The following is a 27,635-nucleotide window of genomic DNA, read 5'->3' as shown; positions in this document are numbered from 1 at the left end:
TGCGGACGGGCGCCACAGCCCACAACTATTTGCGTGAGCCACAATTTTGCTGTCCACGTATGAGGTTCCACTTGGTCCTTCTTCCTGCCTTTCCTTTGCCTTTCTTTTTCTTTCTCCATCTTAGCTTTGTCTTTCTAGCACAAACTCAGAAAATTGATTTGTGGGGTTTAACGTCCTAAAATCATGATTATGAGAGACCACATGGGGTTATTTAACGTGCACCGAAATCTGAGCACATGGGCTAACAGTACTTTCGCTTCCATCGAAAATGCAACCACCACAGTCAGGATTCGATCCCAACGTGCGGGTCAGCAGCCGAGTACCTTAGCCACTAGACCACCACGGTGGGGCCAAACACAAAAAATTACGCACACGGAAGCCTATAGACCCTTTTTGGCAGCTAGTTTGTCTATGAAAAACTAGATGATGCCACCGCACCGAAGCGCTACGGCCTTCACATCGGCGGCTCGGCGGCGATGTGGCGTGTGATGGACCTTGCCCTGCAGCCTACGCGAGAAACGGTGGTGGTAGGGATTATTGAAGAAGAAAAAAGGCGCCTAACTTCTGTACTGTCACGCTCAGCACGCTGCCCATACAGAAGTTAGGTGCCTTTTTTCTTCTTCAAGAATCCCTACCACCCACCTAGCGGCCGCTAGGCTTGGCCTAACGGTCCCGGCGTGGGAGTCACCCGCTGCGCGCGGACGCGTGCCTTGCAGGACCACAATAAAGTTTCGCAACCACCCTAACTTCTGTCAGCCATAAGGCAAGATGATGCAGTGCCTAAGAGAAAAAGAAAACAAAAAAAGAGAAGCAGACGCTGAGTACGCTTTACTGGCCTTCAACCCGGGAGCGGCGGCGGCAAATCGGCCGGCCATCGGCGATGGCGAAGAAGTGAAAAGGAGAACTCCATTAGATCGCAGGTTCAAACGTATCAGCGCTCGTTCGCCACGCCGTAAAAACGTCTATAACAGTAAGGTAGGTGAACTCACCCCTTCCGGTGATGGCGAAACGTGTCCTTCTCTTAGGTGTCCCCTGATGAGGTACGCGGACGCCACAACGACAGACGTGGCGCCAAAGAACATCGCAGTCAGTGCCCCCAGCATGACGGGAGAGTAGGATGTGCCTGTGTGACCACAAGGCAATAAGAACTTAACAGTGATTAAAAAGATAAGCAAATTAATTCGTTACCTGCCAAAACAACACGATTGCGAGACACGTGTTATATATATTCGACTTGCAAGAACTCTTGCGCAGTTTATGGATGCTGTGGCTGCGACGGAGAAGAATTATGCCTGAAGCTTTTGTAATGGAGAGGAGGGGGGGTGGGAACGTTCGATGTCTCCCTTGTTACGCAAGTCGCATTGTGTGACGGCTGGTGGTTCTTTTGCTATTCTAAAACGCTTATTTTTTCATATCACCACGACTCCTTAGCCGACATCAAGAGTGCCAGTTTGCAGCGGAGTTTCAAGCACTGGACTAGCTGTTTGGTTGGACGTTATCCACAAACGCGGAAGTAAACCAGACGTAAAGAAAGAAAACCAGGGTGGCTCTGTGGTAGAATACTGGGCTAGTACGCAGTGAACCCGGGTTCGAATCCCATTGTGTCTGACGCTTTATATGTGATTGTTGATTTTTCTCTATATTTCATGTGATTGTGGTTACGGACACTAGGCAGACACTACGACTTACGCAATGTTGTGATCTCATAACAGCTATTGCTGTAAAATGGCTGTTCGCCCTAAGCTAGGTCGCCGCGCCAGTGGCCTAGCAAGCACCTCCTCGCCTCGTTACCGTGCCAGCTGGTGTGACGTTATGCTATGCGCCACAAACACTGAATCTGTAGCAACAGATCAGCCACCGCCAAGTGACACTCGGCAATGGAACCCACCTGACCAAAGCTACCGTGACGGCTGATGTTGCTTCATGCCAAGCCGCAGATGCGCCTTAGCAACAGCTACAGAGAAGCTGCGTCGTCAGTACCAAACGAAGTGTAATCACACCAGGTTTAAATAAAGCGCTTACCGAGCACCATTTTACGTCATCAATAACGTCATAAATAGGCCTTCTGTGCATGTCCTCGGGATGGCTATAACAGAGCTGTGGATGGTTGTGCTAAGGTCATTTTAGCTATGGGTCGTTCGAGGAAGTACTCTACACGTGGATGTAGCGCCTGCCGGGAGCCTCAACGTGTTGCAGAGCGAGTCAAATGACTGAGATATTCCCAGCCTATTTGAACTAGAAGGCGGCTGAAACGAAGAACAGGGGCGGTTGCTTCAAGAGTCACAGAAAGCCGAAAAAAGAGTCTTGCTTAAATAAACTCTGAAACCTAGCTTTGACGAAGCTCATATAGCCTGCTCATATAGCCTGCTACTCATAGCTCATATAGCCTGCTACTAGGATCCGCCAGCGTCGCTGTTATAAAGCCTTGTGCCACCAGGTGCAAGCTATGCATTTGACGTACAAGCTAACAATAATTATGTTTGTTGGGCTTTAGCACCGCAAAACTACCATTTAATTATGTGAGACGCCATAGTAGAAGGCTCTGGAAATCTCGACCACATGGGCTGTTTTAACGTGCACCTAAGTGCAAGTGCACGGGCCTCAAGTATTTTCTGCTCTATCAGAAACGCGGCTGCCATGGCCGGGATTCAAACCCGGGACCTGCAGCCGGGTGCCATTGCTACTGGACCACCGTCACTAGTTGAGAACCTAAAAGACGATAGCCCAGACAAGCGTGCAAGACCAGTTGGAAGTCAACGCTTGCCTTTGCCGTTATTTCTGCCCTCTCTTAAGGCCCGTTTACATTGACCCGACGAGGGTGCGTTGAGTCGAAATAAACAAGTTTTCTGGACTCGCCCTCCTCATGTATAAGCGGACGCGTCAGGGCGGAGAGTCGTCGCGGCGAGTCCCGTCGACCCGGAGACAGGGGGTAGGTTCACCGAACTCACCGCTCTCAGAAAGGGCATGTATAACCAGTCGCGCTGAGTTGACGGCTCGTGACCTCTCCCGCCCGTCGCGGTCTCCGCTTCCCCTGTCCCCATCACTCCGATGTTGCTCTTTCTCTGTCGGCCGGTACGCGCGTGCTAGGCACGATGACATCCTCGCGGGCTCCACGCATCATGTGGACAGATGATGAAATAACGACGTTGCTAGCTTTAGTCAACGAGAAAAAACTGAGTGATTTGCTCGATAGCAAGCGGCAGAAAAATAAGGACATATTCATGGACCTGGAAAGATGTTTGAAGGAACAGGGCCTGACGTGGATGTGGGAGCAAATAAAAACCTGTTGGAAGAGTTTAAGAAACGCTTCACGGTTGTAAGTACCTCCCTGTTCGCTTTGATTTGAAAAGTTTTCAGGCGCTTTAATTTCTAATGACTTTTTTGTCATTCGCAGGAACGCCTGCTCTTATGCAAAAGTGGCGGGGAGCCGTCAAAGTGGAAGTGGTTTGACAAAATGAGCCTTCTGCTTGGCGACCGCCCAATGGTGCAAGCGATTACGGCGTTGACACCGCCGCCGAAGACGAGGACATCGTTCTGTTATGCGGTAAATGCAGATCACTTTTACATGATCTGCATTTACTGCAGGTCACGTATCGCAGTAAATCACGTATCGCAGTAAATCACGTATCGCAGTAAATCACGATCTGCATTACTGCAGATCACGAATCGTGATCTGCATTTTCTGCAGATCACGATTTTCACTGCGTAAACAACCGCAGCCCACAGCAGCGAGAGGCGAGAGCGCAGGCTTGGAGGAGCGGAAACCAGTACCGGAAGACGGGCTTTCGGCTCGCCTCGACGCAAAGCGTCGCTGCGATCACCGCTCACCTCAACTCGTCCGTGCGAGTTCATATAAACTCGGGCGCGTCGAGGTAAGCTGAACCCGCCACTCAACTCAGCCCGCCCCCGTCTCGTCCATGTACACGGGGCCTTAGTTATCTCCGTTGCCTGCAAGTTTGCAAAGAATGCCAACTAGATCTGCCAACACCTCCCTTCTGTCTTTGGTGCTAGGACCTAACTGCCAGTCAGTTTCTTTGAAGTATCGACTGCTCTTTAAAAGCCCCGTAATTCGTCAACCTGGCGGTAATTGAGAATTTTGCACACAATGCTTGTTTGCAAGGGTTACTTCAGAAACGGTCATTTACATGATACAGTTGTGTACGACACTTACCACGTGGTGGCTGAAGCGAGTAGATAGTGCTGGTGAAGATGGGAAGTCGGTTGCCGTCCAAGTCTGTGACTTCGACTGTGCCCCGGTCGATGCGATCCTGGAGGTCCGTTCGAGCCGCCAGCAGGGCTGACTTGTCAACTTCCAGCAATGACGTCTTTACGGGAACCATTACGGCTTCCACGATGATACTACCTGAAGGAAACAGATGCATGCAGTAATGCACCAACTTCCAAAATTTAGTTAGTGCCAAGGTGAAAATGTTACTATGAGCCACCTCGTAGCAGATTCTCAAGATTAATTTGGACCATTGCGTGCTCTTTTGGTTTCTAGCACATGTTGGACAGATCTGAGGTGCTCTGTTCCGCCTAATCTCAACGAGTCTGGTCACGAGACCATGCGTGCGCTAACAGACCACGCTGGTTCCGGGCAAAGATTCGAGCACAACGAGGTTGTGGAAAACAGGGACGCACCTGCCACGCATACAATGAAATAACAAAACATTTTTACCTCGTGCGAAGACTATCTCCACTCCCTAATCCAAAACTTGATAGGCCACAGGCCCTTACGCTCAGACTACTGCAAACTGACACGTACCCTAACCTGAGCTCCCTTCACGCTTTTTATCCTGATGTGATCCCCAATGATGCTTGCCCCGCATGTGGGGACGTAGTCAAGCTGGCGCACATGCTCGTGGAATGCCAGGCAATGTACACCAACGCAGACAGTATTCCGGTTCGGTCAGGTGGGAGGCCACCCTACGCAACTCCCTCCTGGCCGACCAACCTTGGGCCGTCCAGCAGGCCCACGGAGTGGCCGAAAGACTTGGCCTAACGGTCCCGACGTGAGAGTCGCCCACTGCGCGCTAACGCGCGCCTTGAAGGGCCACAATAAAGTTTCGTAACTAACCAAACAACCAGCCCGGAACACCTAAACTGTCTTTGAAGCAATTTTTAAATGCTTATCACTTAGATGCCTTATGAATCTCGGTGCATTGTCGTTGAAGTTGGTGTCAACACTAGTGAGGTGAAAAATGATCATCATCATGACGTCCCCTCGTAACGTCATGATGACACCACAGGTCGTCAAAGTAGGTTGCGTCATGATGACACTTAACATAACATTACATTATGACGTCATAGTCCAAGTGGACAAAGAGTCATTGTCAAGAGGGGACGAAACCCGGAGGGATTACTCGACCACGCGAGGGGCAGAAAGCTTCTGAGGCAGCGCAAAACCAGGTTGGGTGCAGAAATCATTAGATGTGAAGCAGCTCTGATTAGTTTGGGTAACGCTGTCCCGTACGTCCACACCAATTCTCTCGCCGCAGGTATTACAGTGGTGCCAAGTAGGTCAAGTCGCGGCTGTGCGTTGAAGTAACTCTCTTTCTCTCATCCGCAGCAGCTGCTGTCTCCTCTGCCGCTCACAACACATTTCTCTCAGTTCATTCTTTTCACCACGCACGACGCACGAGTGCTCGTCGAGTGGAAACAATAGGCAGAGACAGATTTAGTTGCACGTCCGCAGGATATTATGCGTGATCCCTCTCTTGAGCACTAGGAGGCCATGTTGATCAGCTCAGACCCAGTCTTCCAATTATAAGGGTCGTGGAGTGGGCCACACAGGTCACCGCCAACCTTGGGTTGATCGCCATCTAACACGGAATCGTCCGCAGTTGCTTTCTGACGACATAAAGTTTTACCATCCATCCATTCACGTCCGCAGAAGCCTTACAGACGCAACCTGCAAGTCATTCCCAATAGAAGGCTGCGTCGGTATGGCTGCTGTGGACGCGCAACTAAATCTGTTTGCTCTTTCGACTCATTTATTAGCAACGAAACTCACGCGAAACCATACTGAACTCCCGTGTCTTTGCGTTTCAAGCAGACCTTTACTCAAGTAAACGCTACACCGAGTTTCGATTCAAACTGGTCTTCCGGAACCCGCGTCGACACCTGTTTCAACTGGGTCAACGCTATGCCCACCGCTGCTGCTCCGCATCCTATCAGAGTTCTTTTCGAGAAGAACGTTCATAGTTATTTCAGGAGCCAAGCTCCTTAAAGTGGCACCCGTACGTCCCTCGTCATGGTCGTAGTGCGCAACCAGGCTTATGCTTTGACCTGCAAGGTGGTGCCGGTGGGAGATTTCTCCTGAGCGTTGTTGAACAATAAAAAATTCGCAGCGTGTGCGTTAACTGAAACCCAAATTCTCCCGTCTCTCATTCCCTATTAGCAGCCATTGGCATGTACATTGGGCACTATCTGACAATAAAGGGTTGCTACGTTATACTCGCTTGGCATAACCTCCTTGGTTTTAGAAAGGTTCAGTGAGCGTTGGGCCGCAGTGCCATGAATACAGTGAACTAGTATATACCATGAACTCGAGGTAGTTAAAGGTGGGAAGTAGACACGAAGCGCAAGCCGTAAGAAAGTGTGCAGGTAAAACCTTTCGTTTAGTCCTTGGAATGTCTGCTGGATGGCGGTGCTTCTATATGCGGAATGTATGATAAAATATGCGAGATGGTGGTACTTGGAGTGTTGACTAGATGGACGAACGGACACATAGACAGATGCATGGATGGATGCATGAACAGACGCAGGGGTGGATGTATGGACGAACGCAGGGACGGACGCACGAACAGGCGAACGCACGGACGGGCGGATGGACGCATGGACGGTCACACAGACGGACGCATGGACGGACGGATGCAAGAAAAAAATGGGTGGACGGATGCTTCGCCTCACTCGCCGTCATTCACCCCGTGGATATGCTGCCATTTTTTTGCATGGGTAGGGTGATCAGAACGGTTACTTACAAGAAGATTAAGATGCCTTTGTCCTCTGAGCCTTATTACTCAAAGGCGTATTGTACACAGTCAGATATCACTACCCATAGGTAGGCAAGGATCCTGCAAACATGTCGTCCAAATACAATAGCGCTGCACGCACCAGATAACATACCGACGCTGTTGTGCCACTGTCTTGCCAATGGTTAGGCTGCCAATGACCATCGGTCGTTTGTCATGCCACGTATTTTTTCCCAACCACACAGAAACAAAAAAATCATGGCTGAATTCATAAACTTGGCGTCGAGCGTCTCTCGCAAGGGTCATCACCGCCTAGCTAGTACATCAGCCACGTCCTGGCTGCCCACCAGCTTCGAGGAGTTGTGACACTACAGCACTCTCTGAGCGAACCAAACGACTTCTCAAACCGGAAGTCCACGGTCATTGGCTGGCTTACGCATCGTAAGCTGCACAGTTACTGCTGCCACCACGAGGTGTCGTGGTGTGCCCGAACGCGGGTAACAAGGTAGTTACCAAACGGAAAGAACAGGTATCTTAACCTATAGAGATACAACGCGGGCTTCGACAGGGATGTCCCTTGTCATCTTTGTTATTTATGCTGTATCTACAGAGATTAGAAGCCAAGTTAGAGGGTAGTCGACTCGGCTTCAGCCTCTCCTTTACGAAGGAAGGAAAACACATTGAACAGTCATTACCAGTATTGTTGTATGCAGATGATATAGTAATAATAGCCGACAACAAGGAAGATCTGCAGGGATTGATAGACATCCGTGGTAATCGGCCATCATGACTTTTAATGTTAACCAAGGCAGAGACCATAAGACACAGGAAGTCATGCTAGAAATAGAGGATAAATACAAATATTTGGGCGTATGCATAAATGATGGGGCTGAGTACCTATGGGAGCACGAAATATATGTAATGACTAAGGGTAACAGGAATGCAGCTGTAATGAAAAAAGGGGCACTGTGGAACTACAACAAGGATCACGTTGTGAGAGGGATATGGAAAGGTAGCATGGTCTCGGGTTTGACATTCGGTAATGCGGTCTTGAGCATGAAATCAGATGTTCAAGCAAGATTGGAAATTAAACAACGTGGCATAAGTAGACTTGCTTTAGGAGCACACGGGAATACTGCAAACGAGGGGGTACAAGGTGACATGGGATGGACATCGTTTGAGTTCAGGGAAGCTAGCAGCTAGATAGACTTGAGCGACTGAGAAAATGGGAGATGAGGGTTGAGCTAGGAATGTTTTCAGCTAATTGTACATAGAAAAATTTGACACCTAATGGAGGAAGGGTACTCGACAATTGTCAAGCAAGTATTTAGACAACAGCAGAATACCAAGCCAAAAGGCAGAACAGGTTAAGAAGAAGGTGAAGGAAACACAGAGGGACATGTGGAAGATTGGAATGCTTACGAAATCTTCACTGGAGACCTACCAAACTCTCAAGCAAGAAATTGCAAAACAAAAAATCTACGATAAGTCTCGGGGTAGTTCTCTGCTGTTTGAGGCCAGAAAGGGAGTATTGCGGACCTAGACGTACTGAGCCAAATACGAAGGCACGGACATGGTATGTAGCACGTGTGGAGAGGAGGAAGAAACGGCTGAACATTTAATAATTTTCTGTAAAGTGCTTCACGCTATAGTCTAGGATAATGGCGCGAAATTTTTCAAAGCAATGGGGTTTAGGGACAGTGAAGGCAAAATAGGCATTAAATGGGAGAAATAACCAGGAGGAGGCTAACTGATTGGTGGCTACAATCAAGGCGCGAGTGAAATTCAATCCTTAAACACATGGTGAAATTACTTAAATTGAAGAAATTACTGGTGAAATTACTGGTAAAATTACATGATGGAACACTGACTTACATGGTGAAATTACTGGCTAGGTGGCGTGAGCCACCGCCCGATCTAGAGGGCACAGTCGAGTACATCCATTCACCCATCCGTCTATCTCCAATTCTGGTCATGACCTCCTTGGTTCACACTGGTAGTAAGCCAAGTGTTAGAAAAAAAAAAAAACAGGGAGTGCTTAAGGTATTTAGGAAAAGTGTTGAACGATTTTCAGTACAAGATGCCCTACTATGGCCGAGCGTAGAGCCGTCCCAGGAAAAAAACCAAACAAATATGCGAGCACAGCTATGTTTAGAAAAAGAGTTTAACAATTTTGAGTACTTTGTACTCTACCATGAGAGAACAGTGAGTCATCTCGATTACGTAACTGCAACCTGTGTTTAGAGAAATTCATTCCCACGAACAGTGAACATCAATGACAATCCAACAAAACATCGTGAAGGAACACAATATCTACAGACACACCAAAAATTGTGAAAAAAGTTATTTTTACATATGTACACGGAACACAACATACACAGGCACGCCAAAAATTGTTACAAAAAGGTATGTTTACATATGTATATTACACGGTGAACAAAGAACACACAAATGAAATGTAAAGATCCATATGTTAGGTATATACTTAGTATTTACAGGGTATTAGGGCGAGTACTAAACAAACATTAACCTACCAAAACCAGACAGGCCTGAAAACAAGCTTTACACATCTCTCGCAGATGAACACAAAAGGGCAGGACCAGTGTCGAAGGAATTCCTCCTCACCGAGAAAGAAGAGTTCCTCCGACAAAACAGATAGTAGTTCTTTGTACAGTCGCTCCAAAATCGAGAAAAGAGCGCGACGGCGACGACCTGCTGCAACCGCCTCAAAGCGATTGCTCTAAAGACAGTAGGCACAAGCCACAATGAGAAGGCAGGCGAAGCGGCCTCGGGAAAAACGGCCAGTGTGCTTAGAAAAAGTGTTTAACGATTTATAGAGTACATCGTACTCTACTATGGGAGAGCATAATGCCGTCCCGAGTTAGCTTCCTTAGACGTTAGCTTCCTTAGACAACGGCCAGTAGACACACCTATAATGAACGGTCATAGTGTCTTACGACTTTGTAATGACCCTTAGGGTAACTTTCAACGCAGTGGCTGGTATGAAAGGAGAGAGAATTCATTTGTAGTTTGCGGCAAATGCCTGCAACTCCACCCGTACTTGAAGGATTTTAAACAACTTTCCGGCAGTCGATTTACAAGGGAACGAACTCCTTTAATCTAGCGACTCGGTTATCACCCTGAAGAAGTTTCCAGAGCTCGTTGAAAGGACAGCGAAAAATCATTCCCCTCTTTTTGCGGCAAATTACTTCATCGGCAGGTCCGACTGTGTCGTCGGAGCGAAAGAACGCGCCAATTGGGTCATTTGAGTTTTTCTTGCAGCGCAATAGTTACGAAAGAGTGGTTTGTTCGGTGACTTGGTTTGGAATCATAGACTATAGCGCAAAAAACAGCAAGAAATAGAGAAACTCACGAACATAGCACAACGTTCCACAGTGTCCGTAAGATTTTTTTTCGTTCCGTATTTTTTAGTTGAATTCCACTATGATGCAATATTTATTGCGGCAGGTGGTTATTCGTTTGCTAAACTTATTTAAATGAATTAAATGTGGAGCTACAGTGTAACATGATCTAAACGCATAGTTCGGCAAAAAAGTGTGTCGCACTTTGATTTAATGATAAATATATTTTCTGCTTTCAGCTCACTCGGCTCAGACTCGCCCAAAAAACTCAAGCAGACTCTCAGGGACACAGACTCACTAACTTTTGTTATCAACAGGACTCACTCGAGCTCAAACTCACCAAAGTATAACTCACCCGGACTCACTCTGAATAAGACACACTGCTAGATCTGAGTTGAGTGAGTCGACTTATGAGTGAGTTTGCCAACCTGTGCCTAAACGTGAATCAAAAGTGAGGACATGAGATTTAGTTTTTGCACTCTTTAGTCTCATCTAAATGGTAAAATGTGTGTTCATGCTCATATTTTTGTGAAGCGGAAATAAAGTATTAGTATGGACTACTGTCTTATGCATTTATATCACACCGTCGTAAAATATCCGCATACGAACCGTAAGAAAGCGACTGGAAATGTACAAAAACGATTTGTGTCATGGAAGGAAAATAATTTTTTAGGGGGGCTTTTTTATAGATAGTTTGAATTACTACTGAGTAAGCTCATGAATTTTCATGTGGGTATATTTGCAGTGTAGATAACATACCTACCATGAATTAAAACATCTGCAATTGATGCGTCGCCGTTGAAGTTCGTGTGTTCTCCGGTGTATTCTCCCACTGCTTAACAGGTTTTAGGAAACAGACATGCATGATGGATGCAAAACTGGACATAGTAACGTATGTGGAGCATGAACGCGCCTGTGGTAGTTTGACGGTCGCAGTGTTCTCAGACATCAAAAGGGCATTCGACACAGTCAGTCACTCTCATGTTTTGCTGAGTATGTTGGAAATTAGACTGTCTGGCAGGTCTTTGCGGTGGATATCTAAATTTTTATCAGGTCACGAAATATTCATTCAGACAAGCGAAGGATAGAGTGCGGAACACGTCGTCAGACAGGGAGTGCCACAAGGAAGCGTACTCAGCCCTTTTCTTTTCAACTGTGCTCTATGGCTGATTTAGCTAAAAGACTGCCTTCTAGGTTGAAATACTCTTTATATGCAGATGATGTGTGCATTTGGGCATTTGGCACGGACGTACGGTTCATTCAGATTGCATTGCGAGACGGCATAAATATCATTGTAAAGGGGGTTTATTGAAGGACTGAGCAAGCGGGTGGTAGCTCTAAAGGAACGCAGGTGGACCCAGATGACGGTGCTTGTTCGCCGATCTCGTGCCTTTTTCTTGTGTTGATGATAGCTGACCTGATGGTATCAACGTCTTTCTTATTCACTACAATTACCCCCGGCGAAAAAGTTGAAGCCATCCTGGCAATTTAACACGTGGGGACAAGCGGGTCAAAGTAGGGCTTCAGACGGTTTACGTGAGCTATATCACGTCCACGCCGACGACGGTCGCTCGGTGGCGTGAGGGGTTCAATGGCGTAGTTCACGGGTGAAGTACGCTCGACCACGCGGTAGGGTCCATGATAATTAGAGAGTAGCTTGGGTGATACACCAGGGGCGCAGGGCGGTACATGAAGCCATACAAGTGCTCCAGGAACGAACGTTGGTGCAGAACGATGGTCGTCGTCAGGGGTCTCCTTCTGGCGCTGTTGGTCGGATGTAGTAAGCCGCTTGGCTAGCTTGCGGCACTCTTCTGCGTAACGAGCGGCTTCCGAGACAGGCTTGCATTCCGAGGGATCTGGCGAGTATGGCAGTAAAGTGTCGATGGTGTGCGATGGTTGGCGACCATACAGGAGAAAAAATGGGGAAAATCCGGCAGTGACTTGCGTTGCGGTGTTATACGCGTATGTCACAAATGGGAGAACGAGGTCCCAGTTTGTTTGATCAGAAGCGACATGCGTAGCGAGCATGTCCCCCAGAGTACGATTAAACCGCTCAGTCAAGCCGTTCGTCTGTGGGTGGTAGGCTGTACTTTTCCGGTGCACAATATGGCACTGTTGAAGAAGTGCTTGGATTACATCGGAGAGGAAAACACGCCTTCGGTCACTGAGGAGTTCTCGAGGAGGACCATGACGAACCACAAAACGATTGAGTATGAAAGTTGCGACGTCTTGTGCTGCAGCTGTGGGCAGAGCAGCAGTTTCAGCGTACCGTGTTAGATGATCCACTGCCACGATAGCCCATCGGTTGCCTGCCGTTGTTAATGGTAGTGGTCCGTAGAGGTCAATTCCTACGCGGTCGAATGGGCGGTCTGGGCATGGAAGTGGCTGCAATGAACTTGTAGCAGGATGTGGCAGGCTTTTCCGCCGCTGACATTCGTGGCAGCCGCGAATGAACTGGCGGACGAAGGTAAACATTCCGCGCCAGTAATACCTTTTTCGTAGGCGCTCGTAGGTCTTGAAAACACTGGCGTGAGCACATTGCGGGTCGGCGACGCGCAGATGGTAGAGCGCAGCGTTCGGAGAATGACTAGTAGCCATTTACTACCATCTGCTGAATAGTTGCGCCGGTACAAAAGGCCATCCCGAATACTGAAGTGCGGAGCCTGGCGGCGCAGGGTTCGAGTGGTGGGAAGTGTCGGTGCCTCGGATAACGCGTCAAGAAGCGAAGCGATCCATGGGTCATTGCGTTGTGCAGAAGAGATGGTGTCCTCGTCAAGAGCTGACAACGTGTTGTCCGAGGAAACAGATGCAATGTCCGGGGATAGGGGAGATCGTGACAGTGCATCAGCATCGGTATGCTTGTGGCCGGAACGATATACAACGCGAATGTCATATTCTTGAAGCCGAAGAGCCCAACGGGCAAGACGACCCGATGGGTTCTTAAGCGAAGATAATCAGCATAATGCGTGGTGGTCCGTTACTACATCAAAAGCACGGCCATAAAGGTATGGGCGGAACTTGACAAGCGCCCAAACGATCGCCAAGCATTCCTTCTTGGTGACGCTGTAGTTTGATTCAGCCTTGGTGAGAGTTCTGCTGGCGTAGGCGACGACATACTCGGCGAATCCAGGCTTGCGTTGCGCGAGAACCGCACCGAGGCCGACACCACTTGCGTCGGTGTGGACCTCAGTTGCTGCCGTAGGATCGTAGTGACGCAGTATTGGTGGCGAAGTGAGGAGACGACGAAGGGTACAGAAGGCTTGGTCACACTCAGAAGACCATGACGAAATATCAGTGGTGCTGCCTATAAGTTCGGTCAAAAACGCAATGATAGAGGCGAAGTTGCGCACGAACCGGCGAAAGTAGGAGCATAACCCCACGAAGCTCCGTAACTGCTTCATAGTCGTTGGTTTGGGGAAGTCGGCGACAGCACGTAACTTAGCCGGGTCTGGAAGTATACCGTCCTTTGATACGACGTGCCCGAGAATCGTAAGTTGCCGAGCAGCGAAGTGACACTTCTTGAGGTTGAGTTGGAGCTGAGCATTCTTCAGGCACGTGAGGACGTGTTTGAGGCGCTCAAGATGTGTTCCAAAATCTGGCGCAAAGACGACAATATTGTCGAGATAGCAGAGACAGATTTGCCATTTCGAACCCCGAAGAACCGAGTCCATCATGCGCTCGAAGGTGGCAGGCGCGTTGCAGAGGCCGAAGGGCATGACATTAAACTCATATAGACCGTCCGGTGTCACGAAGGCTGTTTTTGGTCGATCGGCATCTGCAAGGGGGACCTGCCAGCACCCTGAGCGCAAATCTAATGATGAAAAAAAAACTCGGCACCTTGTAAAGTATCAAGGGCATCGTCAATCCTGGGTAAAGGATACACGGCTTTTCGAGTGGTCTTATTTAGGCGCCGGTAATCCACGCAGAAGCGAATGGAACCATCCTTTTTTTCAACGAGCACTACAGGTGAGGCCCATAGACTTTGTGAAGGTTGAATGACGCCGCGTTGCAGCATTCGCTGCCGCGTTCCAGTCAAGTGACTGGTTGTTACGTGGCATTGAGTGAGTGTAAGTCACGCAACATATTCACCCATGATATTTTTTTTGTATTCGGTGCCGGACGTTTGAGAAAATGTCTGATGTATGGATGGATGGAGGTAAGCGATCTAAGGCGAAAGCTTCAAATCGCCTATCAAAAGCGAAAGTTGACCGTCCTCTTTGGCACCCTTCGTTGTCTGAGACGACATGAGGGATGAAAAAAAGTTATTATCGGTAGATGACGTCGCTGTATTACGTCACCATGATGTCACATACTCCAATTAGAATGCGACAATGAGACGTCAGAATGACGTCACTTTACGTAGCATCACCGGATGAAGTCATCACGCGGCATCATTGCTTGGTAAAAGGTTGGCTGATCGCGAAGACAGTGCAGAAATTTCCAGGAGCAGAAAGTTTTGAAAGGGTGGTAGGGCTGGCTGAATACACCGACCTAAACAGAAAGGAAGATGGCTTTTTTTATTGAATTCTTCTTAGGCGAATGAATACAGTTTGCTAATAATACACTAGAGGGAACTCAGGCGCTAGTGTCTGTGGGAGCTGCAAGATATGGCGCTTCAGCGAGCACGAGAACGATAAGTAGTACAGAGATTTGTCTGATATTCGTACTCCTGGCGCCATTCGGGTTCACGCGGCTTGAAGTTTTTTTGTCATGAAACGAAAATCGGCAAATGTTCAGCAGTTGCGTTTCGACACGTCAAACCTTTAGGCTTGCGATTTCAAATGAGGTCAAGAAGTTGGAAAGGGTTCTTCCTTCTTTTCGAAACAAAACCAAAGCACAAAAAGAAACAAAGCCACAAGTGCGATTCGAGGCCCACAACTACGAAGAGTATGCGAATTCATATATACTACCCACCATTCCCATGACCACTCAACAATCGTGGCTCGAGAGTCCCCTTTTGTTAATTTTAGAAAACTTTATGGGCGAAAGGAAGATGATGCTGAAATTATGTTGCTGAAATAATGTTGAAAAAAATGTTGCCGCAGAATTAAGGCATCGGCTGCTCCAGCGTTCTCGAAGAATAGACTAAATAATTTAAGTAACACTGTGATAATGTCAATGAAAATGCAGGAAATGAAAATAAATATTTGTGTACTAATGTGCCTGGTATGACCTGGCGCTGTTTGGTCATTAAATGGCCCTTGCGCCATAAAGCAGCATATACCATCATTAACCTCTAATCATCGTACTTATAAATAACATGGGCGGCATAGCGGAGAACACATTCTAATAACTGACAGGCACATAACCAGTTACAATATTAAAATATAGTAACATCAATGTCCTAAGCATGTGTGGCGCATTTATTGTACTCGAATGCGCCATGAGATATGCATATGTTACCCTGTTCTGTTACTTCTCGCACTTGAATGAATTGTTTTAGCTTGTTTATTTGGTACGTCGGTAAGGCTTTGGTTGGCCACTCGCCCAGAAATTCCTCACGACTGAACGGTCAGGGGCCAAAAACCACCAATTGTGATTTAAGACGGCGTCTAGGTGTGTCATATTGTGGAAAATGCGGCAAATAGATGGAAAACATCTTTGTCTGCAAATCCGAATCCACGTTCACATTCCAGTGTTTCCGCACGGTAGATTCCACGTAAAAAAATGATTTGTATAGGCAGTCGCTAGTCTTAACCACTGAAAGAGGGTTTTCGTAGTTTTGTCTGGAATAACGTAATTTAAAATCCTATGACCGGATTAGTATGAAGAGAATGCTGCGTCTTTTGTGGTTCGTCTACGTACGTGGCAGATAATTCTAAAGAATGATGCAACTTTGAGACGCATTAGCGCCACGCTCTGGCTAGCTCAGCACTAGAAGACCAAGTTTGGGCCATTCAGCAGGCCCGAAAGTAGGGGAAACGGTAAACCTTGCTGTGACCACCAAGGTGGCCTAAGCCTACCTGCTAATCTGCATGTCTTCAATAAAAATTTGCCCATTCGTCTATCTATTACCGTCTCTCTTTCAAGTACATTCCTTGTGAATGCAGCCAATGATGTGTGATGTGCCCTATGCTGTCATCAACTTCTTTACCCAGAGGAACAAGGGGTGAAAAAGAGTTAGACGATGATATATATATATATATATATATATATATATATATATATATATATATATATATATATATATATATATATATATATATATATATATATATATATATATATATATATATATATATATATATATATATATATATATATATATATTGCTACGATACTGAGGATGCGCGTGGAAGAAGAGGAGAACGAGGTTGGCACGAGCGGTGATCGGCCAGATCCCTGGACTCTCGCATTCATCATCTCCTGTAAATAAAGGCATCCATCGCACCGTAACAAGATTGGTGGAGGTGCTGGGTACAGCGGAGCGATCGAAGGCCAACGATCACGGAAGCGCTACTTCAAGAACTACGCCGAAGCCGCCGACTGGCTGGTCTACCACCGCTCTCTATGGATCCGATTGCTGACGGCGACACCACGCACTCTTCGTCTGGCGCTGCGTGGCCCCGGCACATGGTACCACGAAGCTTCTCAGGGAGGGTCGGAGAAGACGTCGACGAATGGCTGAAACACTTCAACCGTGTGAGTAAATACAACTGTTGAAATGCGGCCTCCCGGTTGTCGAACGTCGGATTGTTTCTTCAAGGGACGGCGTTGGTGTGGTTTGAAAACCACGAAGAAACAATAACGACCTGGGAAGCGTTTGAGAAAGAAATAACGAGCTGCTTCGGGGACCCATTGATGAAGAAGAAGCGCGCTGAGCAAACTTTGATGCAGCGTGCTCAAGTCTCCGGTGAAACATGCACAACGTACATTGAAGAGATCCTGAAATTGTGCAAGTCTGTAGACCCACGCATGAAAGAAGATGACAAGGTAGGGCATCTTCTCAAAGGGGTTGCTGAGGATGTCTACAATTTCCTCATCGGCAAGGACAGCTTGGCGTCTGTAGCGGACGTAATACAACACTGCCGCACGTTTGAGACACTGAAGGCTAGGCGCATCACTCCCAAATTTGGTAGACTTGCCAACGTCACCACCATTGCAAGTGTCGACGTCCCTCCAACATCCCCCTGTGATCTTGCCTCAATGATCTGGCTGATCACCGCTCGTGCCAACCTCGTTCGCCTCTTCTTCCACGCGAATCCTCAGTATCGTAGCAATTCGCCCCGTAACAATATATATATATATATATATATATATATATATATATATATATATATATATATATATATATATATATATATATATATATATATATATATATATATATATATATATATATATATATATATATATATATATATATATATATATAATAGAAAAACAGCTGTTGTTCTCACCGGGCATCACGCGTACGTTTCTAACTCCCGGAAGAGGAACTCTTAGCAAGACGCTCAGCTGTCGCCGGATGTGCTCCCGGAACTGCCACTCCCTGCCCCGGACGCAGGCGCCGTAGTCTGCGTTCAGACCGAGTCGCAAGCGGACGCCATTGACGCTGGGGTACGCTTCCGGTGGCTCCGTCGTGTGCGTAACTTCCGGTCCTCTCCTTCCGGTTTCCTGTACAGTGCCGTGATCAGTCGAAAAGAATTATGCGGGAAGGGTGTCGGACGTCAATGACAGCAGGCACTGTCTTGATCAAGTTCTGGTAAATTCGCGAGCTATATCTTGGAAGCCAGCCTAAACATGTGCAGTACAGGGACCATATCTAGCACTCTAAGCGGGGCCTGAATCAGAGTGTACAACTGCTGTAGTGTGATACGATGATCTTGTTTAGTATGTACAGCATACGAGTGACAGAGCACCAATTCGTAAAAGGCCGTGCAGGGTATGTATAGTAAGCAGCTCATTGCCGAACTTTCGTTTCGCGTCTTCATGTTTGAAGTGCTTCCCAGTGCTGCAAATGCACGGACTGTTACAAGCATGTCATTGCGGGCATCAGACGGAAGAAACCACTCAGAAATAAAGGCGAATGCTTGGATGCCTCATGAAACGTGCAAAGAGGTTGCCTGCGTCAACACTGACTTGAAAGTTGTCACGTGATGACATCAAAAATCACCAAAAGCTGCTACGTGGCTAAAATACCACATAACTTGACGTCACCTAATGTTGTCATCACAAGACATGATCGCTCGTTCCACGGTGGGCTGGTCCCGAAAGCACTGCGAAACTCTTACAAACTCTCTTAGAGAATGTGCAAAAATACCTTTTTTGCAGAAAGATTCGGGGGGGGGGGAGATTAGCATAGTCTTAAAGAAAAGGCGTTTGCCTGCGAATTGTCTTAGGCGAATGCATAAGGATGCGTGGTATTTTTAGGGGGCGAAGCTCTTTGTGGCGTTGGTCTGTCCATCCCTTGTATGTATGTATGTATGTATGTATGTATGTATGTATGTATGTATGTATGTATGTATGTATGTATGTATGTATGTATGTATGTATGTATGTATGTATGTATGTATGTATGTATGTATGTATGTATGTATGTATGTATGTATGTATGTATGTATGTATGTATGTATGTATGTATGTATGTAGCCCCGCCGTGGTGGTCTAGTGGCTAAGGTACTCGGCTGCTGACCCGCAGGTCGCGGGTTCGAATCCCGGCTGCGGCGGCTGCATTTCCGATGGAGGCGGAAATGTTGTAGGCTCGTGTGCTCAGATTTGGGTGCACGTTAAAGAACCCCAGGTGGTCGAAATTTCCGGAGCCCTCCACTACGGTGTCTCTCATAATCACATGGTGGTTTTGGGACGTTAAACCCCACATATCAATCATGTATGTATGTATGTATGTATGTATGTATGTATGTATGTATGTATGTATGTATGTATGTATGTATGTATGTATGTATGTATGTATGTATGTATGTATGTATGTATGTATGTATGTATGTATGTATGTAGCCACCCACCGGGGGCACATACTCGCTCTTGAGCGGGTATGTGCCACAGGGGTTGCGAGATGGGAGATGGCGGTACTTGGAGTGTTCACTAGATGGACGGATGGACGCACGGACGGACAGAAAGGCTGACTAGCAGACGGACGGACGGATGGACGTGTGGACGGATGGATGCACGAATGGAGGTATTCCTGGACGGACGCATGGACAGACGGATGAATGCATGGATGGTCGCGCAGACGGGTGGAAGCAAGAAAGAACTGACGGACGGATGGAAGCATGGACGGGCTGACGGACGCTTCGCCCCACTCATCATCATTCGCTCCGTTGATATGCTGGGATTTTTTTCGCCTTTACTTTTGTATTTCACCTTTGCTCTTGAGAGTAAACATAAAGTGACATTCTGATTACATTGCTGAAGAGAGCCGCCTGCAGACTTGCTGTTTCAAGCTCTCGCAGCCGCTTAGTATCATTATTACAAAAGTTGGCAGTTCTATACATCTTGGATACAGGCATCGTAATACACAATTTCCCCAAATTGTAATTCTGTTTGAGCTATTTAACTCTATACATGCTTCACTCAACTAGAGATAAATTGATAAATCATTCTCCATACATATTCAATAACTTCTTAGCTGGGTTCAATTTGCTTAGTTCTCTAAGAGTACGTTCCCACCTGGTTTTGGTACGCTGTTTTTGTTTTGCACTGTTGGGCCGTGTTAAGGCTGACGTATTATAAAATACCACGCGACGTTTAAGAAACACGGACCTCCAACTGGGACGTCAAATTCTCTTCAAACGTTGGTATATCGAATATTTCTCAACACGACACGTTGTTCGGAACTGCAGAAACCGTATAGTGCGTCCTAAACTTTTATTCAAGGAAGCAAAGTGAGCCCTACAATCAGCCGTGTAGTATTAATTAGGCTAGTTATTCAGCTACCCTGGCAGTTTTATTTGTTTGCTGCAGTGCGAGCAGCATAGACGTTTTGAGACATTGCAACTAAAGGGGATGATCACGTTAGCTGCCGTTAACAAAACGGACGCGACAGCACCTGGCTGCTAGAAAACCGCTGTGATTACTGACTCCCCTTGAAAAGTATACGCCCTCGTAAATGTATAGGACTGATTCTAATGGTTTGAAGGGCAGAACTATACCATAGAACCATAGAAGATGCACGCTATAGCAGAGGAATCTGGTAATTTGAATTACTTGGACCTCATATGGCACTGCAGCCTCTAGCACTTTGCCTACCAGAAAATGCGACCACCACTAGTGCGATTGAATCTGTGACCTTCGGATCAGAAGGCAGGCAAGGTTACCAATGTACCCCCACAGTGGCTCCGAGTAAATGCTTATGTTCAATCAAGGCACGTATTCAAAGTTCAAGCAGTGTCACGCTGCGCAAAACGTACCATAGGATCGATTCCGGAGTTAGGTACACCACCTGCTGACGGATTCAAAAACTTCGAAGTAGATGAAGATTGGCTGGGTTCCGTAGGTGCCGCTTCCGTTTCGTGAAGCATGGTAATTTCTTGTGACGTCATAGATGATGTAATAGATGACGTCGCCTTTTCTGTGCCAACGACCCCAGTTGGTGCCATCGATTTGAACGTGACTTCTACGTCGGTGGTCGCCGCTACCATGGTAGATGAACTTTGTGTAGACGTTGTGACTACGTCACTGATGTCTTGCACAGTAAATGACTTATCTGTTGAAATCATTGGTGGCGATTCAGGTTGCACTGTTAACACCTCTGTGATGCTTGGTGTTGCGTTTACGGCGTCTGTCATTGTAAAGCCCTGATTGGTCGATGCACCACTCCCGTACACACCCCTTGGAGACAACGTTACTTGAATTGTGTAACCGGCCTTTTGCTCGGGAATGTCGTTCGCTGAGGTTGTCTGCAGGGTGCTCGCTTTTGACTCGGCAGATGTCAAGAGGGTCGTACTTTCATTGAGTACCACTGAAAAATTTTCGGAATGCTCGGTAGTCGTCTCCTCTCGCGTTTCGATGCTCTGCGTGTCCGCCTCTGATGATACTGCTGTGGTTTGCTCCATTACCGACGTCTTACTCGGCTCGTGTGTTAAGCGAGTACTTCCAGTCACCATGATATCTGCCCATGTAGAAGACTGCCTAGTTTCCGTTCTCTGTTCTACCATGGGTATGGTGACATATTGAGCCTCTGCCTCTGGCATTGCTATTGTGGGGCCTGTGTTTGATCCTCCATACGTTATTGCAGTATGAGGAGTGTGCAGACGAAGAGGAGTTGGCAGATCACCATTATCGCTATCACCTTCCCGTTCGATTAGCGTTTTTCTGAGTCTCGACTGTGTACCAGTGTCAAGCGCAGTTTGAGGCCGACTAGAAGTTGTGGATGACAATCGGATGGCGCGTAGTGGTTCTGGTGCCCTTTGATGCCTGGCGAGCCATCTAATATTTTGACCACTATTGACGGCACTATTTGCAATCTGTTTGTGGTTGACGTTCTGTGTTTGTATCAAGAAGGGTAATTCATGAAAAAACTGCCTTTCTTTGTTCGGTTCAACATTTGTGTTTCTTTTCATGTGCTCTACTTTCACGTGTTCTGTTCTAGACATCGCTTCTACTTGCGGAACAGAAAGAACCCCCACTTTCGTTTCCTCTGTGCGTTTAGTAAAATTTAGACATGCTTCACAAGCACTAACGCTGAAATTCGCGAGTGACTTCTGGAAGTCTTTTATGCTAGTTAACATTTTTGAGAATTCAGTAGCATTGTAACTTGTATAACTTCTCTCGCTTCTTCTAATGCCTGTTTCCGTAGTCTCCGTTTTATGAGAGCGAACTGACTGCTCGAAAGCTTCGTCTTTTATAAAACCACTTGTATTCATAGCGCCTGAAACATCCGCATGCAGGGCTGTGGCGGATGCCCCGTCTGCCTTGTCTACATAACGCTCTTCCGAAGGACAGTCATCCCTCGGAAGCTCTGCTCTCACATTTGCTAGAGCACTCTCAGCTACTCGAGAAAGTGTTCTTGACGTTTCGTCAGCCTCTGGAACGTCCCGGAGTCGGGCTTCACTACTCGTTAATGATGTCGTAATGGTGGTTGAAAACGTGTTCACTGCTTCGGCTACCCGGCGGGCGCGTCGAACAACAATTGCACCACGGAGACTGAAGGGACCTTGAGCGCTAGTTGAAGTGTGCGATCTTGCTTCCGCTGAGGCTGGTGCCGCTTGGGCTGACGAAATTTTGGCGTCAGTCGATGACGCTTTTTTGTTTACCCCAGCAATAGTCCCGAGATTTCGAGTTAGAAGGCCATCGGGAACTATTGCGTAGAAGGGTGGCGTTTCTCTTGTAACCACCACGGAATAGTTTACAGTCAGAATTCCGCCTCCAAATGTTGAAATCCCTGCTCCCGGCGTCATCTTCGTATTGGCGGCACTACCAGTAGCCGCCTCGGCGGTGATCTCAGTCAAATTGTCATCGTACGTTTCGAAATCTTGAACTCTCGGAAACACGATTCTGTTATCTCGTTCTTCTGCTCTCTTCGAACGCAGCCGTTGCGTCGAAACATTACAAGTACTGAAATTCAGGGAAGCTTGCAGAAAGTCATAAGTGAACAAGTATCGCGAAAGACAAGGATTGAAGGTCTTCTGGTCTTTTGTTGTTCCTGTTCTTTGTTGCGTGTTTTGAGTTACTTGCTCAAGCAAAGTATTCGTGACCCGCATGACACCCGTGTCATCCGAGTGCTGGTGCTCATTTGCATCGAGAGTGATTTTTGTTGTTGTCGAGTTCACTGAAGATGTCTCGACCTCTCCTCTACGCTGCGGGGACGAACCACGAGTTGTCATGCTCGGACGGCCATCGCGACGTCTTGTCAAACGGGCCCGTTCAACGAACAGTTCTCCACTGTGGTCGACAGCTGTCGTTCTGAGAAAACTTTCCTCCTCCGGGGAGCTTATCGAGCTCATCCGTCTCGCAAGGACCTCTCCCTCTTTTTTGGTGACTGTGCTTTGCTCTGAAGTCCTCGCTTCAGCTGACGTCGTGAAAAGTGTAGTGGCAAGTGTACTGGTGAAGCCGGACGATTGTAAACTCTTCCAGTACCCGCGTTTTGTGGTATTCACTTCGCGTTTCTTCTGATTTTGCTTCCGAATCCGCGCGAATGCTGTTGACAGATCCGTCGTCCTTGTTTGTGCTTTCTCAAGTGTTTTTGCGAAAGTTGGTTGGAGGCTACTTCGAATTGCCGAGTTCGTTGGCGCGGCGGTAGCGCTTGCAACAGCTGTGAAACTAGGAGAGAGTTGTGGTCTTGATTCTGGCAGGGCATCCGAGACAGACTTGACTTTTTGACATGACGACACACTTGTGAACTTGTCTGTGTTGCCGGCCCGTCGCAGTGCCTGCGTCGTCAGTTAAACAAAGTGAAATTAGTTTAGTAGTCTGATGCAACACGACTCGTGGTTAGAGTTCACGGTCAACAACTTCACTTGCTTCAAGATAAAATATGTTTGCCATTTGAGGCGGGATGACTGTATGTCAAGGACACACTGTTTTTCAAGGGCTTTTATTAGCGGTAACTGTAACAAAGTGGCCACTAGCTACCTCTTTTTTCTTGCTTGTTATATACCCTCGTAATTTACCCTAGTGACTGCGACTTTGATAACGAAGACTGAAAATGAGGAAAAAATGCGAACATACATTCACATATTTAAAAACTAGGTACTGCAATACGTACTACAATAAATATGGTTGCCCTTCAATAATGTATACGAAAAATAAATATCACATAGAAGAAATCCCCCAGTTGCAAAGGAAGTATCCTTTTATTGTCGTGCCCTGGGAACAATGGTGACGTACTCAGACACTTTTTCACATTAGGATGAAAATACAAAGAAAACACAACGTACCATGCACGTCTCGTCAAAATAAAATAAACATAGCTGTTCGTATGGACCTTATTGTCTTATTAGTTATCTGTTTGATGTTTCTAATTCTTCTGAGACTGGTACCATGGTACCTTGAAGCAATGCAGTGCAATACTGTTTTATTACCCACAAGATAAAAATTTCTGCTCAAAATACTGACCGTGCATCCAAACCATGCAGCTTTCGTACTAGCCACTGACGGGAAATGTGATATTTTGTTCCAGTATAGAAGATGTTTTACCTATTCTTCAGCTTCTTCGCATGAACATACAGCGTTGTTAGTTATTTTTTAAAAATTTATATCCAGGAAGCTCTTCATAAATATATTATGTCTTGCCGAGGCCTATAAATTGTTCCAACAAGTCGGCTTATCTGATTTTTATACAATATCTCATGTAGATAACATGGGAGTTTTTTGGTCTAATAAATCACGGGCGAAGTAAGCTTGCTGGGACTATCAACTACCCGGGTCAGTCTGTTGGAAGGGTTAATTGAACGAATTGTCGATGTACACTGCGCATTTCTTGACGTTAGAAGCCCTGGTGATAAATCAGTCTTTGGACGAAATATGCACACCTTATATATGGTTTGTTTTAATAGTCCCTACAGTTTTGCAGCAATTTTGCCGTAACATGATTTGCACTGGAAAAATATACGATGACGGAATTCTTGTTTTTGCGTTGTAGCATAGTAAGTATGGAATTAGTTCGACATACGCTCAAGCGTTTCCTTTTTCTCACTTTTCACAAGAACAGCAGTGAATCTTGTTAATCTTTACGTTCACTTGTTTTTATTCATGTGGTGCCTACATGCAATCACGAGCTGATCAATTATCCTCCGACATACTTTGTGAAGGTATCAAGTCTGCCTTAACAAAATCCTCGCTATGAACGTGAAAACGAGGTTGTAGATGATTGCACAAAAAGATAAGGAAAAAACGTCAATGGAGTAACATTACGAGGTGAAAAACCCCATTAAACGTAGGATGCTAGGCGCCTTGACTGGCTATAGGGTTTGTTAACGTGCATCTAAAACTATGTGCGCGGGTGTTCACGCGTTTCAAGCCTCATCGAAATGCGGCTGCCTTCACCGAGAATCGAACACAAGTCACAAATGATTTAGCGGCAGTATACACCCCAGCCATTAAACTACGTCTGTTGGCGATGTACGAGAAAAAGAAAGAACATGCTAAAACGAACTAAAAGCGGTGGCGTTCAACATGCAAAAGTATATGAGGGTACCAAGAACAAGGAAATACGGTGCTAAACAATCTCGATGACAGCATTTTTCTTCATTTTAAGTCAGCTGAAGTTTTTCAGAATCGTTTGGAATGAATTTGCACATTATATTGTATTTTAATATTGTATATTTTGCTTTCCCACCACTGTAACAGCCCGCTCATGCTTAAGATTTTTGAAATAAATAAATAAATAAATAAATAAATAAATAAATAAATAAATAAATAAATAACAGAATACTACTCACGGATATTGTGTGGTAGAAGAATGGAGGGAAAGGCACGCCACCAAGAAGCATTATTGGTAACAGCAACCTGTCAGGTAGAAATATGCTATTGAATGATTTCATATTTTTACCAGGGAGATTGCTATAGCAATCCATGCTATATATGACTACGCACACCTTATCTGATTTGACTTAATGATGCTGCTGGACCCGTTCTTTCGTCGCACCATAAATCTATTAGGGCCTTTCTCAACATTTTTGGGGTGGTGAAGATATTGGACTAGGCTAAGTGCAACGTTTCCGCACCGTACATTATTTTGATTGTTTGCTCGCGTCCACTCTCGTCTTCGCTATTCTTTCTCTCTCTCTCTCAGTTCCTCCTTAACTTAGAGTAGGGCGGTACACTGTATGACATGTATATGCTGGATATCCTTACTTTATTGTAATTCCGAAATATTACTGCTTTCCCTTGATCAAGTGTCTGATGACAGAATATGAGCTTATATAGCACAAAGTGAGCTTAACGAAGACATGTTACATTCGCTCATGCTGATGTCACTAGCTATGCCCAAGTGTGCACATGTTACTACGACGCCTGCCCCTTTTGTACGCTGACGCTCATGAGTCTCCTATAGCTTGTGAGTGAAAAATACGAAAAAAATGATATCCGGTGCTGTGAACATGAATGCTACAAAAAATTAGGTAGTTTTTTTGCCACAGGTATCAGCTAATTGGTAATACCCATGGTTATAACGTGCAGGTTTTAGGAGGTATTATGTGGCAAAATTACGACATGATAACCAGGCTTGACGTAGTAGAAAGCGATACAAATTTCCACCCTCTGGTGTTCGATAATATGCACCGAGATAGTGCAGTATAGACACGAACCTCAGCATATCGTTTCCACCGAAATGAGACCACAGCGTCCGAGATCATGACTTTCGAAGAGAAGTTTGCCAGCATAAGCTGTGTACCACCGTCGTGCACAATGTGGTCTCGTTTAAAGGAACACTAAAGAGCAAAACTCTTTCACGTATTAGTGAAGTGCAATTTCACAATCCCGAGAACACCACTGTTGCCGCGACACGACAACACAACACTTGGTAAGCGAAAAAACGCGCGGAAAGAAACTGTGCGCGGAGACGCCACCTTGAGATTCCCTCACCAGACACTGTGATGTCGTAACACTTTGAAAAAGACTACTGTTTACTACGTAACTTCTGATCAATAAAATTGAAGTTGTAATACGTGGCTGCCAAAGACTTAGCACACCAAGTTTCAAAACATTTCATTGAGCCCTTGTCGTGAAACCACGCAAAATACATTGTGGAATTTCTCCCGCCACGCATTAGGATTGCGGCGCGAAATTTAAAAATGTAACTTCACGCTAGTAACGAACGTATGGCAATGAAGCTTATGACAATTGAGTTCTGAGAGTGCACTTTACTGTTTATCAATATAAAACAATCCATTCTTTCTCTTTAGTGTCTCTTTGTTCTGAGTAGTTAGCCAGAGGTATAGCTTTCCGTTCGTTGCCAACGACGCCTCTGGTTATATACTGTACAACCAGCTATGTGTACGAATAGCCTAGCTTCAAACGTCGGCTTAAAAAGCCAGGCGCTATAAAAGACCCACAGTGGGTCAGTCGTGCTTGACTTCTGACCCACAGGTCAAGTGACCAAACACCTGCCATGGCGGCTGCATTTTCGATGGAGGCGAAAACACTTGAGACCCGTGTACCGAATGGTACGCGTTGAAAAAAAACACCGTTTGGATGAAATTTCTGGAGCCCTCCACTACGGCGTCTCTCATATTAATACCGTGGTTTGGAGACGTTAAACCCCATCTATTACTGATATTAGACGAGCCTCGCCGTGGTGGTCGAGTGGATAAGGTGCTGGGCTGCTGACCCGCAGGTCGCGGGATCGAATCGCGGCTGCGGCGGCTGCAATTCCGATGGAGCCGGAAATTTTGTAGGT

The 27,635-nt window shown here is 46.4% G+C and overlaps 1 protein-coding gene across 1 annotated transcript in view; it reads right to left on the bottom strand.

Annotated features, from left to right (window-relative positions):
- LOC142767763 (uncharacterized) overlaps positions 1–27,635 on the bottom strand; it is a 61,052-nt gene that overhangs the window by 27,296 nt on the left and 6,121 nt on the right. Inside the window, exons 2-4 of the mRNA XM_075869993.1 lie at positions 17,737–17,953; positions 4,172–4,363; positions 990–1,123 (exon numbers count right to left, since the gene is read on the bottom strand). Coding sequence (XP_075726108.1) covers positions 990–1,123; positions 4,172–4,363; positions 17,737–17,953 — 543 coding nt within the window. The remainder of the gene's footprint in view (positions 1–989; positions 1,124–4,171; positions 4,364–17,736; positions 17,954–27,635) is intronic.

The sequence above is a fragment of the Rhipicephalus microplus genome, chromosome 7 (assembly GCF_043290135.1).
Source record: "Rhipicephalus microplus isolate Deutch F79 chromosome 7, USDA_Rmic, whole genome shotgun sequence".
Lineage (NCBI taxonomy): Eukaryota > Metazoa > Arthropoda > Arachnida > Ixodida > Ixodidae > Rhipicephalus > Rhipicephalus microplus.
Note: the sequence above shows the minus strand (reverse complement) of the source record. Positions and strands in the feature narration are given on the sequence as shown.